We start from the raw sequence: 17312 nt of genomic DNA on the forward strand, positions 1-17312 counted from the left end.
TACCAGTTAAACTACCCCAACAATGTGAGAAAGTGTTGGTTCTCCTACCATAAGTATTATCTACTGTCAACTATTTATTCTGAAAAATGGCATCTTTTTTAGAGTTTAAAAAAGAAACTCTGCAGGTGGCACCTGTAGCTCAAAGGAGTAGGGCGCTGGCCCCATATGCTGGAGGTGGTGGGTTCAAACCCAGCCCCGGCCCAAAACTGCAAAAAAAGGGGGAAAAAAGAACAAAAAAGAAACTCTTCCACAATAAGTGATTTTGAGCATATGCTTATATGTTCAAAACACAAATGTCCTTTTCTCAGTCAATAAACACTTCACCATGGTCTACAGTATGCACATTTACTATGCTATTATAGTGTGTATGTATTATTACTGATTCAGTTTTTTTTTTTTTTTTTTTGCAGTTTTTGGCCGGGGCTGGGTTTGAACCCACCACCTCTGGTATATGGGGCCAGTGCCCTACTCCTTTGAGCCACAGGCACTGCCCTAATGTGTATGTATTGTTCCTGACAAACAACATGGGAGAGATAGACGAGTGTTCCCAGTTTGGTATAGTGGTGCAATGCTAGCTTATTGGAGGTACATCCATCATGGTCTAGAAAGGGCTCATCCATGCAGGCTTCTAGTGGGGACAGCGTGTAAACTAAAATCTGCAGGGGGTGTAGTAGTTAGCAGGGCAAGAATTAGAGATGGGAGAAGCAAGGAATAGGGGACAGCAGCCCAACACGTGCAAAGATGCGACTGAAAAAGCTGAGAACACGTGGGACGTGCACTCGGGACAGTTCAGAGATGCACTAACACGACGTGTGAGGGGCCGTGGGGCTGACACCACCATCCACTAATGTGGCCGCCAAAAAAGTCAGTTAAGGAGTCGTTTGAACTTTACCCTAATGGCGATATGAAGAGTTATGACATAATCAGGAGATTATTAAGCAGAGGCGTAAAACTAAGAAAGAAGAGAGAGAAGTATCTGGGGGCTCATACTAGAGATTGGATGGGGGAAATATGGCTGGGAGGAAGTGAGGAAGCTGTTTGAGTTTCAGTTAAGTTAAGATGGCATTTGCTTGGTCTTAGGGATCTACAACGTATTAGTGGATCTTGCCTTGGAATCACCTAACACAAGGTGTTGCTTCTGAAGATGGAGGAGTTTTCTGTGCCAGGGTGAAGCGCGGGACCTCCCGCCAGGCAGCCTGGGTGTAGTTCTTGGCTTGGCAGGTTTCTAGTTGCTCCTTCCTGAGCCCTTGAGGGGAGCTGTGACAAAGTAGAGGCGGGTGTGGGACGTCCTCTGTGCAGCACCGACAGGTAAACGAGGGCTTAATATCAGGGGCTGTTCTTATTTTTATTTATTATTACTTTTCCTTACTCTACTAGGGTAATGTGTTTACCTTCGTCTCATTATATATAATACCCATCCTATGTTCCAGAACTTGGTGTTGGAAGAGGTTTGAGTTACCTTGTTAAATCTCTTAATTTTAGTCGAGAAAATAACAGGAAAGGAATCGAATAACTTGTCTGTGGAAACCTGAAACCGTTCTCTGTTCTGGTCCTCTCGCCACCACGGGCACGTAGCTGCTTGGCTACGAAAATCACCTACTCTTAAGTATAGCTCTTTCTTATGTTTGCTGACAGCAGAGATTTCTTGGGTGGAAACCGCTAATTTGAAAAACGATCTGTCTTAAATACTTTGTAGCACATCATTCAAACTGTGCAGTTTTTAAAATAATCTCAGAAATAAAACGGGAGGAGGACAAATTCTGCAGAGACAGCAAGCTCGGGCTGGCCTCAGTAGTGGGACCCGAAGGGATTAAGTCCTCCTCTGCGAGCCCCTCTGATCCGCGGGAATCAGACAGCGGTGCTCAGAGCGCCAGTCCTCACTTTCGCCCCTGAATTCCTTCGGCTTTCTGCTTCACTGAGGGCCCTGTGATCCAATTCAACTGAATTAACAGCTGTTTGGCGAGCGCTTGCTACATGTGAGAAAGGCTCCGGGTGAGGAGCTGGATGGCTATATTCAGGGAAAAAGGGGTCCCAGCCTCGCCCTGAGAGAGGAGGTAGGTACTTAAACTTGACACCCACCCAGTTTAATTTACACTGCGCACTGATTCGCTCCAAGATTCCCACCGACCACCCTCCTGCTACACCCCAAGGTTTCCCGCGTCCAGCGGCTTGGTCTGATTGCAGCTCGGCACGCCGGCGAAGGGCGCTGGAGAGAACCTTGAACCAGCATTAGGCATCTGGGGATTAGGGCCAACCGGGATCCACCGCTAACAGGGCGACTGCCAGTGCCGGGCACTTCGCCTGTCCTGGTCCCGGTCTCCTTGGGTGTTAACCAGGGCGCGGCACGCTGCTCGCCGTCCTTTCTTGATGCTGGATGTTCGTGCCTCAGAGTTCCCGGCCCCAGGGCTCCTCACTCCCTCCCTCTCCTCCTCCCCGCAACCCATCCTCTTTGGGCAGAGTTCAGATTCAACCTTGCCTTTTGCTCCCGATTTAGGAAAAGGCCAGTGGGGCCGGAGGGCGCGGGCTGGCAGGGAGGAGGGAGTGGGGGAGGCAGAGAGGGGTGGCCTCTGATTGGTCGGGGAGGGGGAGTGGAGGCACGGAGTTTCCCACAATGCCCCGGTGCGGTGCAGCCGCGGATGGATGCTGCGGGAAGGGGCTGCCATTTGCTGCCCCTGCCAGCGGCGCGCGGACCTGCCCGCGCTTCTGCAGTCGCCGCCGCCGCCAGCGCCGTCAGCCGGCCCGGCCTCTGCAGCGGCGCCGCCTCGGCTCCCTACGCGGCCGCCGGAGCGGTCGCCATGAACCCCAGCTCCTCGGCGGGAGAGGAGAAGGGGGCGACGGGCGGCAGCAGCAGCAGCGGAAGCGGCGCCGGGAGCTGCTGCCTGGGCGCGGAGGGCGGCGCGGACCCGTGGGGCGCAGGGGCAGCGGCGGCAGCGGGAGCCGCTGCCCTGGAAGAGCCCGGGGCCGCCGGCCAGAAGGAGAAGGACGAGGCGCTGGAGGAGAAACTGAGGAACTTAACTTTCCGGAAGCAAGTCTCTTACAGGTAGGCGCGGGGAGCCGGGGCAGCCGGGAGACAGGTGCCGCCGAAGGCGGGAGACCCGCTCCGCCCTCTCCGGGAGCGCTTTCTCGGAGTTGGGGGCGCCGTTCTGTCTTTCTTGATCACTCTCCCCTCCCTCTTCCTACTGAGGGTATGTGTTCTCTCTTCATCCTGTCATTCTAGGCTGGAGAAAGCGACTTGCGCCTGGTTTCTTCTGTAACAGGAGAGAGAGGCTGGTTCCCTGAGGTCGGAACAGCAGCACAAATGCGTGTGTGTGTGTGTGTGTGTGTGTGAGAGAGAGAGAGAGAGAGAGAGAGAGAGAGAGGTGCAGACACAGAGATACCTAGTTTTCTTGAGAGAAGTCATCAAAGTTGGCCTGGAGCTGGTGTCATCTTCCACCACTCCCCCTACCTTCCAGATTTCACTCGATAAACCTTTGGCACTAACTTGATAGCTGAGATCACTCCGACAGGCAGAACAGAACAGCCCTGTGCTCAAAAGAAATTCTTACGGAAGTTGAACCTGTCTCGAAATCCTCCATGAGGGAAGAATGGGATGTGGGCTTCTGTCTGTAGATACGCCACTGGTTGTGGGGGTTACATGTACACGTGCCCCTTCCCTTTCTCCTGGGTGTGCCCAGGAGGACGACGTGGGGAGCCCGCTTGCAGGCAGGGGTAAAGGTGAGAGTGGGGACCATACGTGCACCTAAGGATGGATTATTTAGGAGACAAGGACAGTGTGGGATAAATGGCCACCAAATTAAAAGATAAACCCAACTTATGTCAGAATCCAACAATGAGAAACGAAGCTTCAGTAGGTTCCCTCCCATCCTCCATCCCCAGTTCTGAGGAGTTGCTGAGACTATCCTTACTGCTTGTTGATTTTAAAAGTAGAGGTGATAAGCAGGCATAGATTGACAAAGATTTGCACTTGCTGAAGCTCCGAGTGTTTCTGAAAGAGGGGTCTGTAAAAGCATTCTTGTAACCCTACTCCTTTGGGGTTGATTTCCCTTCCCGAAAACCATATAAAGTATTAAGCCTGTCACCCCATGTGCTGTTATGTAAGCAGAAGCAGATGACAGAGGTGTGTGAGTTTGGGAGGGCGTGTTTTATGTATGGGGGCAGGTGTGTGAGTCACTGGGATCCCCACAGGCATTGCCTGGCCTGGAGGTCCAGTCTGCCGGGCATGTGCTTTGTGTTCAAGTGGTGGCGGTGGCTTCTGTGTTCCTGGCATGCATTTTGTTCACTGTGGGCAGAGGGAGTTCCCCACCTGAGTTGTTCTCTTAGTTACTCACGCAGATCAGCTCCAAATGGATCTTTCTTTTTATACTTTTGCTTTCTAAAAATAGCCAGGTAGTGGGGAGTGGGGTGGCTCTAGGGAGGTATGCTAGGACACAGTTAGTTCTACTTCCTCGTTGTGATGGCCTGTCTGGCCCTTAGGGGACAGAGATTGCATTCAGCCTAATTTAGGAGCTGTGAGTTGGGAAGGGGGTGGTGATTACATGGAGCACAGTGTGGGCTGCTCTTGTCTCATTGGTATTCATCAGACTCCTCATTGGGCAAGGCTACAAAGCCAGAGTTTGCAAGGAAAATCATTTCAGCTTGCCTCTTGGCAGGGGTCATTCTCCGAGCCTTCCTCCTCGAAATGTGCACTGTGTGGGCCTGTGGCTTTCTGGGTTGCATGTTTGCTCATGCACTTGTAAGTGTGTACACACAGAGACATAGACGTGGACACAAACACAGCATTTTTTTTTCTATAAAGGAATAATAATATTGCATCTGCCTTAAAATCCATAGAGGTGGATTCTACTTTGTCAACATCATTTCCTTCTGAATAAAGCTTTACAGTCTCCAAATCAATGAACCACCTGCAACAGCATCACTTCAGGTGGCTGGTTAAATGTGCTCACCACCCTAGACTTAGAGAATCAAAGTCTCTGTGGGTGGAAATTTTTACCAGGTTCCTCAAGGCGATGCTTAAGTACACTAATATCTGAGGGTTGCTGCCCTCTTTTTTCCCCCAGAGACTAAACAATTGATCTTTGAACTTGTAAATGCTGCCCAACCAAACAAGGCCAAGTAGCCCCAAAGTCAGAAAATGAAGACAGTGAAAAAGTAGGTGATTCCTTCTGGCACGTGGTTGTCCTGGGTAGCCTAGAGACTGTCTCCATTTCGATCCTTCATACTTGTTACTTGGTGAATGGCCTGCTCACTGGCATGGTGGCCGTTTGTGCTTGACTAAAATGCACCCAGGCCTGACCATTTTGCTGGGGACAGGGTGGGGTTATTGAAAGGTCTCTAAAGAAAGAGAAGCTTTGGTTGGAGCCAGGTGTTGGATCCTCAGTCAAGACTACACCATCTCATTTCTGGGGGCACCTGAGGACGGGTGCCCGTGAGACGTAATGGGGAGGAGTCAGGGAGGCCTCACAGAACAGTCTAAGCCAAAGAGTTCAGTTAGAGTATGGGGTATGGTACTTGTATAAGGGGGATCATTTGAGGTAGAGAAGAGATTTGCAGATAGGTAAAAAATATCTTTTGAAGTACATGAATATTTTTGGAACGAAACCTGACAGTAAAGAAGAAGGGGGCTTTGGGAGAGAGGGTGTCTGTATGTGTATGTGTGTGTGTCTGTGTGTAGGGGGGTCTCATCTGCTCCTTCTGTTGCTAAGGAACATATAAGCTAGGGTTTAAAAATAAATGAGGAGTGGGTGGGCATATGCACTGACTCCTGTCTTTTTAGGAACCAGAGCCCTTTACAAAAAAACCTTTAAATAACCATTTCTGGAGGCAGATTATTCATTTTGCTTGACTTTTACTTTGTTAAGTGAAATCAATGCTTTTCAAGACGCCTAGATTTCCCCTCATTATCTTTTCTTTGTTGGCTTTTTCGGGGGTGGGGGGGGACTATTTTTCCCATGAGAATTTTTCCTTTATTTCAGAATCTGCACCCTAAGAGAAAATAGTCTCTATCGACTATAAAGCTGAAGGTTTTAAAAGGCAGTGCAAGTGAGCTGGTACTTTTCTCTTAAAATTACTACTTCCTTTTTCTTTGCAAATTATGGTGCTGCAACAGATACATATGTGTAAATGACTATATAATGTGTAGGAACTGCTTTTTTAAAAACTGCTGTAACAATTCCCATTTAAGTCAGTAAAATTAAAAAACAATTTAGAAACACATAGAGGAGGGAAGGGGTTGATGTTTATTGTCTTCTACGCAGTGGACACTGTGCTAAGTCCTACTGTATATTCTATAGGTCTTCATGACAACCCAATGATGTGATTATGACTATTTCCATTTTACAGAAAATGTACCCAAAGCATAGAGCTTGGGCAAAAGGCAAAATTTAAACACAGATCTGACTTCCAAGGACTTTCTTTTCAGACCACATCACACTGCTTCCCTAAATATTTATTTCAGGCTTGGAGCCTGTTGACGTGTGTGTATTTGTGCTTGTGTGTGTGTGTGTCATGAGCATGCAACTGTTATACTACAGGCCATTTTTATGTTGCCTCTTGTATACTTTAATTTTTGGACTGTGGCCCTTTGCCGATATAATCTTAAGGAACTCCTCTGTTAGTTCGGAAATAAAAATGAATATACATTCAGGATCATCAGCAGATATATCTGTTTTGCTTCTGAGAATGAAACTGCCCACATGACATCTGTCATCTCTATGAAGCTACTCATGTTCGTTAGAGATTTACATGTCTTTTAATTTACACAGGTGTTGTGCGGGTGAGCATAGGTCCAGTGGCTGGCCCATCTGTGCCTCTCGGGCAGTGTAGAATGAATGATGAGGTTCAATTTTACTCGTAAGGAGAGTTGGGCAGTCATCATTACTTGTGAGATACTGATGCTGGTGACTCACTTTCTGTGTTTATGAACCAGGATGGGAATACTAGACCCTTCTTAAGTTTTTGGTGTGACACAGAAATGGCAGCAAGAAATAAACTTCTTAGCTGAGGCAACTAGGGGAAAAATGACCTATTATTCTTTTTTAGGTTGATGATGAGAACAAATTATTTCCAGTTTGTGTGTTTTATGTAAGATTATGTCAGTATAAGAAAAACATTTGAGGCGTTGTGAGCCAAGCAGGATAAGATGAACCTGTTCTTCCTTGCATTAAAATCAACAGCATATGGGAGAATTGGGATGCAGTATCCTTTGTACATCAGTTTTATTTTGTGTTTTTACCTGCGCTTTACACATATTTAGAGATGTCTCGGTTCTAATTTAATTTTTCCCTCAGTAATTGCCTAGGCACTAACTAGATGTCAGTTTCCCCAGTTGGGATACGTACCAGGCAAGATTTCAATTTACCCACTACCCAGAGCACTCACTCTGCTCTAATTGATCAAGTTAGGGGCTTGACTTTTATCTGGGAGGGTGACAGCGCTGGGTCCTGCAGACTCCAGAGATAGAGAAGTTGCAGACGCTTTGCCGGCGTTTAGTTCTGCTGTGACAACAGCAGCCCTGCCTCATGGGACCAAATCAAATAGGACGAGTGCTAGATCTCTCCAACACTTCACTTTCTAATCTGAGAAAATGAGGACTCCCAGCGAGCCCAGGCTGGCTACCCACTCTGTGATCCTCAGGCTGGGATCTGAGAATGTGTTCTTGTGTAACCCAAGGCATCCTTGATGTTGGGTACACTGTGCGACCAGCAGGTCCTGGAAGGACTACCGCCTACCAGGCATCCTCAAACTATGGCCCGCGGGCTATATGCGGCCCGCCTAGGACATTTATCAGGTCTGCTGGGTGTTTTTGCCACCACTGCCTGTCCTGCTTAGCAGCCAACTCAACCTGGAGCCCACAGTCCGGCTCTCCAAAGGGCTGAGGGACAGTGAACTGGCCCCCTGTTTAAAAAGTTTGAGGACCCCTGGTACATGCTGGGCTGTGACCTTTGCTTTCTTACATGGTTTTGTGTTGGTCACAAGGGTCCTCTGGGGACTGTTTTTTTCTGAGGTCCTGTAATTGTAGTTTTAGGGCAGTAGTTACTACAAATAAACAGTGACACGGGAGCTTTTCTTCACACTGGATAACTGAGAAAGGAAGATCAGGAGTAAAACAAAACCTAAGCCAGTTAGGTGCTTTGTCTTTTAAAATTTAATTTTCTCCGAATAAGTATAAAATGGGCGAATTTCTAATTTGTTGAAGTATTTGGAATGTGTTGCAAAACATGACAGACCAATGTAATGTAGACAATGACAGAAATAAGAAAGAACTAAGAACGCCACGTTATGTGGTTGCAGATGCTGCTCCCATAACTCGTCTTGGCTCCTTCGGCAGGCAGCCTCCTGGTAGGGAATGAGCTGGAGAGGGTCCACTTTCTCTGAGGGTGGCTGCTCCTCCCCAGGGTATACAGAGAATTTTCAAACAGCTTTGTTAGGACTGAATTGTAACTTTCTGTTATGTGGATTAGACGAGGGTTTGGATCTTCCATCTTCCGGCTGGTCTTAGGCAAGTTACTATGTGACCCCTTTGAAGCTCAGCAGATTCACCTCTAAAATGCACTAGTAGTAATACACAAGTTAGAGGTCTGTTGTAAAATGCATTGCTTTATGTAAAGGACTCAGCAGAGTGCCCTGCACGGAGTTAACTTTTGTGACTATTATTATTCCCCAAACTAAGTCTTTAGCTCCTTTGGAAGACAGAGATTATGGCACCTTATTCTTTGCATGTCTGAATCCTGTTCTTTTTACTTAGTAGGTGTTGCATAAATATTTATTGAGTGAATATATTTAATTGCCCTCTTTAAATAAACTACTACTGTTATTCATTCCCTGTCCACCTCAATTGCGATTTTCCTTTCTATTAAAAGAAACGTCTGTCTTTTTCTCATTTACACTTGGTCCAGCAGCCTAAGACTATGTTTCTGTTTACAGCTTCCTGTCTGAGTACCTGCATCAGCCATTTAGCCAGCTGTTGGAGGCTGGAGAGGGGTGGCAGAAACTCTTACTTAACCAGCTATTTGCAGCTTGTCAAAGAAAAGGCCTTAATTTGCCTTCTGAGTAGCACTAATTAGCTCTCTGGTTCTCTTTCTGTCTGTCTCATCCCTTTCCAAGGGGCAGCATTGATTTTCTCCTCAGGGAATTTTCTGTTGACTTTTCCTTCTGTGATTAGGACTTAAAAATGCAGAAAGAGGGCTATCCAGCATTCCTGGAGCCTGACTGTCCAGGTCACTCTAGCAACCTCCACTCTGTGTTACTTCGCTCAGACTTTCTTTCTAACCCATCTGATGGACTTGGGTGAGAAAGTTATTTGAGGAGGATTGGATTAGTCCATTTGGCGACTCTGAGCTTTTGTTTTGTTTTTAACTTGCTTCATAAAAAAAAAAAAAATCTTCAAAAAAGTGCCAGCTACTTTCGTATGCGTACAAAGCACTTCAAGAGTGAGTATCCTGACACCCATAGTATTTAGAGGGAGGTGGCCCAAGTTGTGGTTGGGTTATTTTACAGAAAATTAAATCATCAGCTGTGTGTGGCTGAGGGAAGGGGCTGTGGTTGGGGAGAGGTGGGAAGAAAGGTCTTTGCAGATGAATTTGAATTTCTTTCCGCCCTGAGCTTTGTGAGCTTTGGAAATGGAGCAAGCATCATTTTTTTTTTTTTTTACTTATTATTTTTATTGTTGAGGATTCATTGAGGGTACAAGAAACCAGGTTACACTGATTGCATTTGTAAGGTAAAGTCCAAGTATCATTTTTAAAAGGCAGCCGTTTTCTAACAGGGAGTTCTGGAGTTCTTACATCTAATCTGAATTTTTCTCAAATGGAGATTTGCCTTTAGATTTTTCAGAATCACAAGTAATGTTCTGAGAAGAAACCAGTCCTGAGAATAAATCAATATTAAGCTATAATATTCCTGGTCTGTCTGTTGTTGGACACTCGGGAGAACATTCACAGTTAAAAACAGTAATAATGGAGGTACAACCTAATCTCATTATTCTTACCCTTCAATTACAGAGTAGTGGTAAGAGTCCTAACTCCGGAGCCCTACCACCTGGGTCCAAATTTCCATCTCTGCCTGCTTTGTGTCCTTGCTCAAAGTGCTTAACCTCTCTGTGCCTTATTTCCCTACCTATAAAATGGTGATGATAGTACCTACCCTATAAGATTATTTGAAGTTTAAATGAAGCGATCCTTATAATGCTGCTTGTTGCAAAGCAGTGCTGTACGTCGTTTGTTAAAGGGTGTCATCTATTCTGAAGTCCAGTTAAGGAGCTGACTTGTCTTCAAAATATTGAACATGAGTCAAATGGCAGTAGCTGGTGATAAAATTATTGAGATAACATGAAAATGAGATAAATGAACACTTAAGAAATTTAATGTATAGGTTTTATCCTTCATTAAGGTACAAAATAAGGACTTTTCCTTTTACACCTTATTAAAACATCATTCTGACCAGGGGATGTGAAATTGGAGTGGACAGCAGGCAGAGGTCGGAGAAGACCGGCTCAGTCAGTGTGCAGAGGAGTCAGGTAGCAGTGACCCAAACGCCCAGCTGGTCATCTGAGAGCAGGAAGCCAGATGTGGGGGATGGGTAAGAGGGGTCTCAGAGCTTCGCCTTGTCAGCAGTAGACAAGTAGATAAAGACAGAGATACTGGCAATAGAGTTCTCCCCTGTGATTCCAGGACAGGGGTGATTCTTCTTCTGTCCTGTCTTGATGCTGTCTGCTTTGTATATACAGACAATAGCTGGCTGGCATGCCCTGGCAGTCAGGGAAAATAGGTTCACTGACGCTACCTGCCCTGGATTACTTCAGAAATGGAAGGCACAGTGTTCTGGAATATTCTATTAGTTATCTCAACCAGGCCTCACTGCAGAATTTATTTAGTTTTAATGTAGATGGTTACTAAATATTTGTTGAGAAATAAAACTAGCTCAGGCTGTGAGATAAATTTTGAGGTCGTAAATCCATCTATTTTTTTCAAAAGGCAAAGATAAAACAGTATGACTACTTTTGTGAATCACATTGTTTTTTGGGAAATAGCCAGAAAGTAGATACCGTGAAAGGACCAAAGTACTTTGTAAAAATGTGTCATCCTTTTGTTTATGACAAAGATGTCAGACTTCTATGAAAAAGTAAATTTTTGTTAAAAAAAATTGAAAGCAATTTGTTTAAAGATGTAAAGAGCTTTGAATAAGCTTATGTGGGAGCAGCTGGAAGGGGGTTCCTTGAATCATTTTGAGGCAAACTTCTAGAACATTCTTTTGGTTGAAAGGACTGAGAGCTCATCATTGTCCTTGTGTATGTGACATGATTTGAGGCACTCTCTCTTGCATGGAAAGAGTTCCTGTAAAAGTTTTTGAGGGAAGAGCTTGATTTAAAAGTTTCTCCCCAGTAGAGGAATTGCAGGATCTAATTTATAGCTTTCCTATGAAAGCTATAATCCAATTATAGCCCAAGAAGAAGGGGAGAGGGAGGAGGGGAGGGAGGAAGATGGGTGGAGGGAGAGTAATTGGTGGGACCATACCTATGGCGCATCTTACAAGGGTACATGTGAAATTTACTAGGTGTAGAATATAAATGTCTTAACACAATAACTAAGAAAATGCGGTCAAGGCTGTGTTGACCAGTTTGATGAAAGCATTTCAAATTGTATGTAAAACCAGCACATTGTACCCCATGATTGCATTAATGTACATAGCTATGATTTAATAAAAAATAAAAAAGAGAGAGAGAGAAAAAAATTCTCCCTTGTAGATCTGAAAAAAAAAAATCTTGACAGAGGTTGAGAAAACCTCCTTCTGTGTCCAAGCATGAGACTTAGCTCTGTGAGTAGTTGGTCACGTACTACGGTCAGTTGTAGGGAGGCCAAGAGGGAGCTTTCCATGGTGGCTCTTTTTAAAACTGTATGAATTTTCTCAATGCAAGGACAGCTTTCTTCTCATTGTGTCCTCATAGGAGGGAAGGAGTAAGGGAGCTCTCTGGGGCATGTTTTGAAAGGGTACTAATCTCGGGTGGTGCCTGTGGCTCAAGAAGTAGAGCACCCACTCCATATACCCGGGGTGGTGGGTTCAAACCCAGCCCCAGCCAAAAACTGCAGGAAAAAAAGGCACTAATCCCTTTCATGAGCATCCACCTTCATGACCTAATCACCTCCCAAATGCCCTGCCTCCTCCCTCCTCACTCTGTCATATTGGGGGTTAGAACTTCTGGAGTCGCAGGTACCAGTTCGTAATGCCAGCCTGCCCTGCGTTTTCTCACAGTGGCCTAGGAAGCTGCAGACATCACTGCTACTGTCCTTGCAAGGAGCCGCTGATAAAACAGTCCCCAAGGCAGCAAAGGCAACTGACATGCTTCTAAACTTTTGTAAAATGCAGCTCAGAAAAGTAAAGAAAGCTTTTTGTTTGGGGGGGTGTTGGAATACTGACTGTAAGTGTTAACTTACTTACCTCCCTGCCTGGGAATATTAATCATCACAAGTTACTGGTATGTAGCAAAAGCCAAGTGGTGCTTACTCTGTGCCAAGGGCTGCTAAACATTTTATATACAGGATCACTGAACCCTTAATTAAGTGGGGATTATTATTATTTCCATTTTACAGATAAGTACATTGAGGCAGCCCCACGGCAGGTAAGTGGCAGAGTTGAGATCTGTGCCTGTATTTGCCAATTGCTTGTTGCATATTGTGTCCTTAACGCAGCTTCTCACTCTGGTGCTTCCTTTACCCTCTCCCATTTCCCTTTCTGTGTGCAAGGAGGCTTATTTTCACAATCTAGTGACCTATCAGACCAAAAACCTTTGAGGGGAAGACCCATGTGTTTCATCTTTGCGGGCCCAGCCAAGCCTACACAGGACATGGAGAAAAAAGTCTTGACAGAGGTTGAGAGAACCTCCTTCTGTGTCCAAGCATGAGACTTAGCTCTGTGAGTAGTCGGTCACGTACTACGGTCAGCTGTAGGGAGGCCAAGAGGGAGCTTTCCATGGTGGCTCTTTTTAAAACTATATGAATTTTCCATTACGTGAAATGGAATAAATCCAGTTTCCTGGGGCCAGGAAATGACTGCAGGGATTATAGCCTGGTTCTGCCCATTTTAAATTCTCCCTTCAGTACAAGATCTTGTGATCCGTTGTTATATGAGTGAAACTTGAAGAAAGGCAGGTGATGGTACAAGGGATTGGGGTCCAGGGAAGAGCTTAATGTCTGTGCACTGTATGTGGCTGAAACGGCATGGTCACCGCCTACTGATTTTTTTTTTTTTTTAATTCTTAGAAGATCTGTGTCTTTTGCCTTTGAGTAAAATACCTGCTCGGGCTGCAAGTACTTGCAATACGAGTTTGTTTTTTTTTTTTTTTCATAACAAAATCTTTCAGAATTCATGAGTATGTTCACGTGTGCAGTTATAGACACCTAGAAAGTTCCAAAGGAACATTTTAAAAACCTGAGTCATTCTTTCACATTTGAAGAAAACCTTCAGAATTTCTTAGGAAAATAAATCTCTAGTTCAAAAATAAACGTTGAAGCTATTTAAAGATTAAAACAGAAGCTTTCTATGAGCCAGCATGGAATTACTTATCGCAAAATCTAAGGGATTTTTATTTTTAAAGACAAATTTTTGGCTATTTCTTAGACTGTTTTACTAACTAAATTTAGGTTTTTAATAATGATAAAAATGTGTGTGGTGCTTTTAGGGCTTGCCGTTTATAAGCTCTTTTCACATAATTGATCTAATTTTACCTTCAAAGCACTCTTAGACAACCCTATATTGTCTTCATGGCCATTGTACATTTAAGGAAATAGTCACGGCAGCTAAGTGACTTCCCAAGGACACATGCCAGTAAGGGACATGGCCAGGCTCAGACTGCTTTTGAGACCTGAAATATCAATACTTTTTTACTTCAGGTCACTGCGTGCACACATGAATCTACAGAAAGGTAGTTAGCAACATTTCCCTCTTGTTAATTTTATTATCTGAATTAATCTCAATTGTTAATCACAATAGACAAAATTGGATTCGATCACCAGCTGGCACAGCAAATCCTTACTGCACTGACAATGAGGATGACCTCATAACCAGCCTCATTGCTCCTCTCATATACGTGAAAACATGAAACCTCAAGCATGGTGGTGTGTGTTTAATACTCCTCCTACTGGAGAAGAAGAAATAAAAGGTAGAGATAGATTCAGACTCTTCCTTTGCATCAGTTGCTAAGCAGCAGCCATTTCATTGTAAAGGAGATTCAGTTCAAGTAATGACATAGGTATTCTAAGAATAGCATTTCATTTTTATAGCAATTGCATTTCAGGTCTCCATAGACCATATGCTTCTGTGGCTTCGGTGATTTTTCAGGGAAGAAATAGCCACATCAACATATTTGTTGAATATATGAGAAAATCCATGGTCACTAATCACCAGACTTCCATGCTTTGCACACCATTCACGATGGGCAGCCTGCAGCGCAGGCTACTTGCAATTTCAAGGATTTGGAAGAGTCTCCAGAAAATATGACTGGCAGACAGGTATGTTTCAAAGTTATATTCGATATTCACTGGCACCATCTCAGTGGAATACTCTGGATACTTCAGAATTCTAAGTTTTTTGAAGTAACATAGAACAAAATTTTGTGGCAGCCAAGGAGTTGGATTGTAGCCAAGAGTTCATTGTATTGAGATTTTGCTGGCAACTGAAGGCTCTTAAAAATGAAGATAAAGAAAATACAGTACAAGGCTAGCATAAGACACGGAGTTCAGTTCTATCAGGAAAAAGGTCTGAGTGTACAGGAAGACATATCGAATGTCCCTAGAGGTGTGTGTGTGAAGGAGAGATGTCAAAATAGAAAGCTGTCAGGGAATGTATTTTTCTGATTGCTTGCCTATTAATTTTGAAGGCTGAGTGATCTGTGTGGGGAAGCCCCTGGCCCTGTCTTTTAAGGCATTTCTGTTGTAACTTGCCAAAGGACTGAGAAACTTACATGTGTATAGACAAATACATTTGCTTCAGAGAATTGCTTCCTGGGAGTTCTTAAGGGAGCAAACTGTGTTTTCAAAGAGCAACCTGAACAACATTTCTCCCCCACATCTTGCTCCCCATTTGGGAAAAAAATACCTCTTTCCAGGAGCACAGCTGGGTTGCCTGGAAACGGGGCTTCAACTTCCAGTTAGTTGCCCTCCCATTGAAGGCAAAGTATCTCTTCCAGGAACTAAAAGTCATGCTCAGAAGAAGTACCACGTGGATGAGTTCACCATGGTAAATGGTCAGTCACACTGTGGTGCTGGGTCCATCAGGACAGTCGTTTTTAGCATCTCTCTCGCAGTTAATGCCTGTCGTATATTTCACTGCACATTTTTTCCCAGTTACTTGAAACAACCTTGGCGGAACAGCTCTGACCTTAGAGAAACTCATTATCCAAATGGGGGAAATCGAGAAAAGAAGGGCTGAGGAGGAGAGGACTAATACTATTGACTCCCCAGCCTGTCATGGAACCACAGTGGAGCAAGGGATTAAGTGTCTCTCAGAGGAAGCATGTCTGTGGGGTGCTCAGTCATCTACCCTTGGCTTTGTTAATAATTATAACAATGACTTACACACGCCTCACTATGTGACAGCAACTGTGCTGCCTGCTTTAGGTATACGGTTAATTCTTACAACAACTTTATGAGGTAGATGCTTTTACTATCTATAGTTTACAGAAGAGGAAACTGAGGCATAGTATATGAAATAACAAGTCAGGGCCTCACAGATAGCAAGCGCTAGAGCCAGGATTTGAATCTCGGAACTCCCCAGCCAGTGCACTTAAGTGTTACTCTGTGTTATGTACCCGTATGAGCGTATAAATACAAAGCCCTGTTCATGCCCATGGGAATTACCTCTTCCCAGCTGTGTGTGGTCTTTTGCAGCTGTACATCCAGGAGCCTGGCTCTTTACTCAAGAAACCAGTGAGGTCTTTGGAAGCCTCCAAGTCTGCTACTACCAAGCATGTGACTTGAGCTTGGACAACCTGATTCTTTTGGATTTGGACTCTTAAAGCACTTTGTTCGTCTCCATTGGCAGTGGCTGGTCGGACGTTCCTAATGCCCACTCAGGTCCTGTCATTCCTGACATGGCTTTCTGTTGAGTTGTGAACTATCTAACATGTTTCCAATAAACTTCCTTTTTGCTAAGTTAACCAGGGTTGGTTTTTAAAAAATCCAACAGGTAAAGTATCATTGGCAAATGGACCACCAGCCTCTATTGGTGAATGTCCTCAGTGCCAGAGAGTTCTTGGCATCAGTAGGGAGAGAATTATAATATTGATCAATTCTAATTGTTAGAGACTTTTTATTATAGAAAAAATGAATGTATTAATGCACATATTATCATCTCATTAATACCTAGTGTGTTAGGTACTTTATTGTCTGCTTCAGCTATCTCTCTTTTACAGATGAGAAAACCGAGTCTCACAGAAGGAAAACAATTTGCATTAAGTCAAAGAGCCATTACTTGGTGGATGCAGGACTGAGACTCAGTTCTAAGTTATTCAAAGCCCACAGTTTTTTTCTCAATATATTATACTGCCTCCATGTTGAGATCAAAACTAACTCTTTCATTTTCCTTTATTTTTGTATCTACTGGTGTTACATTTTTACTTCCAGAGAATACTCAGGATAACTCCTCTTTGCTGTGTGACAGGTCTTTGGGTATTTGAAGTCAAATGTCATGTATCTCATTAACCTTCTTTTAGACTGAATCATCTCCACTTTCATTCTTGTTCCTTTTCTAAAAGTGACTTTTTTCATCAACTTCACTTTCTGACTCTTTCTAATTTGACAGCACATTGAGTAATCTATGGCTTTCTTCATAAAAATGGAGCACTAAAGTAAAAGTGTGGTATAGCCAAGGCCACCACTAACACATATGGTGCCTCTGCTTCAATTAGAAGCAAGTCCTAAGTCTAGGTGAACAGGTTTACAGACATTCTCCCTCCAGAGCATGGACAGCTCCAGCCAGTGGTAGGTGGCGCTTGATCATCCTCTGGGCATCCTAGTTCAGAACACACCTACAACTGCAGGTATAGTTCATTGGTTGAGGGTACAGACCAGCACAGGGTACAGGTGTAGCTCATTGGTTGAGGGTACAGACCAGCATAGGGTGCAAGAGTAGCTCATTGGTTGTGGGTATATAGGGTGCAGGAGTAGCTCATTGATTGTGGGTACAAACCAGCACAGGGTGCAGGTGTAGCTGATTGGTTGTGGGCATATAGGGTGCAGGAGTAGCTCATTGGTTGAGGTTACGGACCAGCATAGGGTGCAGGAGTAGCTCATTGGTTGAGGTTATGGTCCAGCATAGGGTGC

At 44.4% G+C, this 17312-nt stretch overlaps 1 protein-coding gene across 1 annotated transcript in view; it reads left to right on the forward strand.

Annotated features, from left to right (window-relative positions):
* Positions 1-2634: 2634 nt before the first annotated feature.
* Positions 2635-17312, forward strand: part of DGKI (diacylglycerol kinase iota) — a 419366-nt gene continuing 404688 nt past the window's right edge. The window contains exon 1 of the mRNA XM_023514207.1: positions 2635-3040. Coding sequence (XP_023369975.1) covers positions 2637-3040 — 404 coding nt within the window. The 5' untranslated portion in view covers positions 2635-2636. The remainder of the gene's footprint in view (positions 3041-17312) is intronic.

The sequence above is a fragment of the Otolemur garnettii genome, unplaced genomic scaffold, assembly GCF_000181295.1.
Source record: "Otolemur garnettii isolate 467f Iridium unplaced genomic scaffold, OtoGar3 scaffold00049, whole genome shotgun sequence".
In the NCBI taxonomy this organism is placed as follows: Eukaryota; Metazoa; Chordata; class Mammalia; order Primates; family Galagidae; genus Otolemur; species Otolemur garnettii.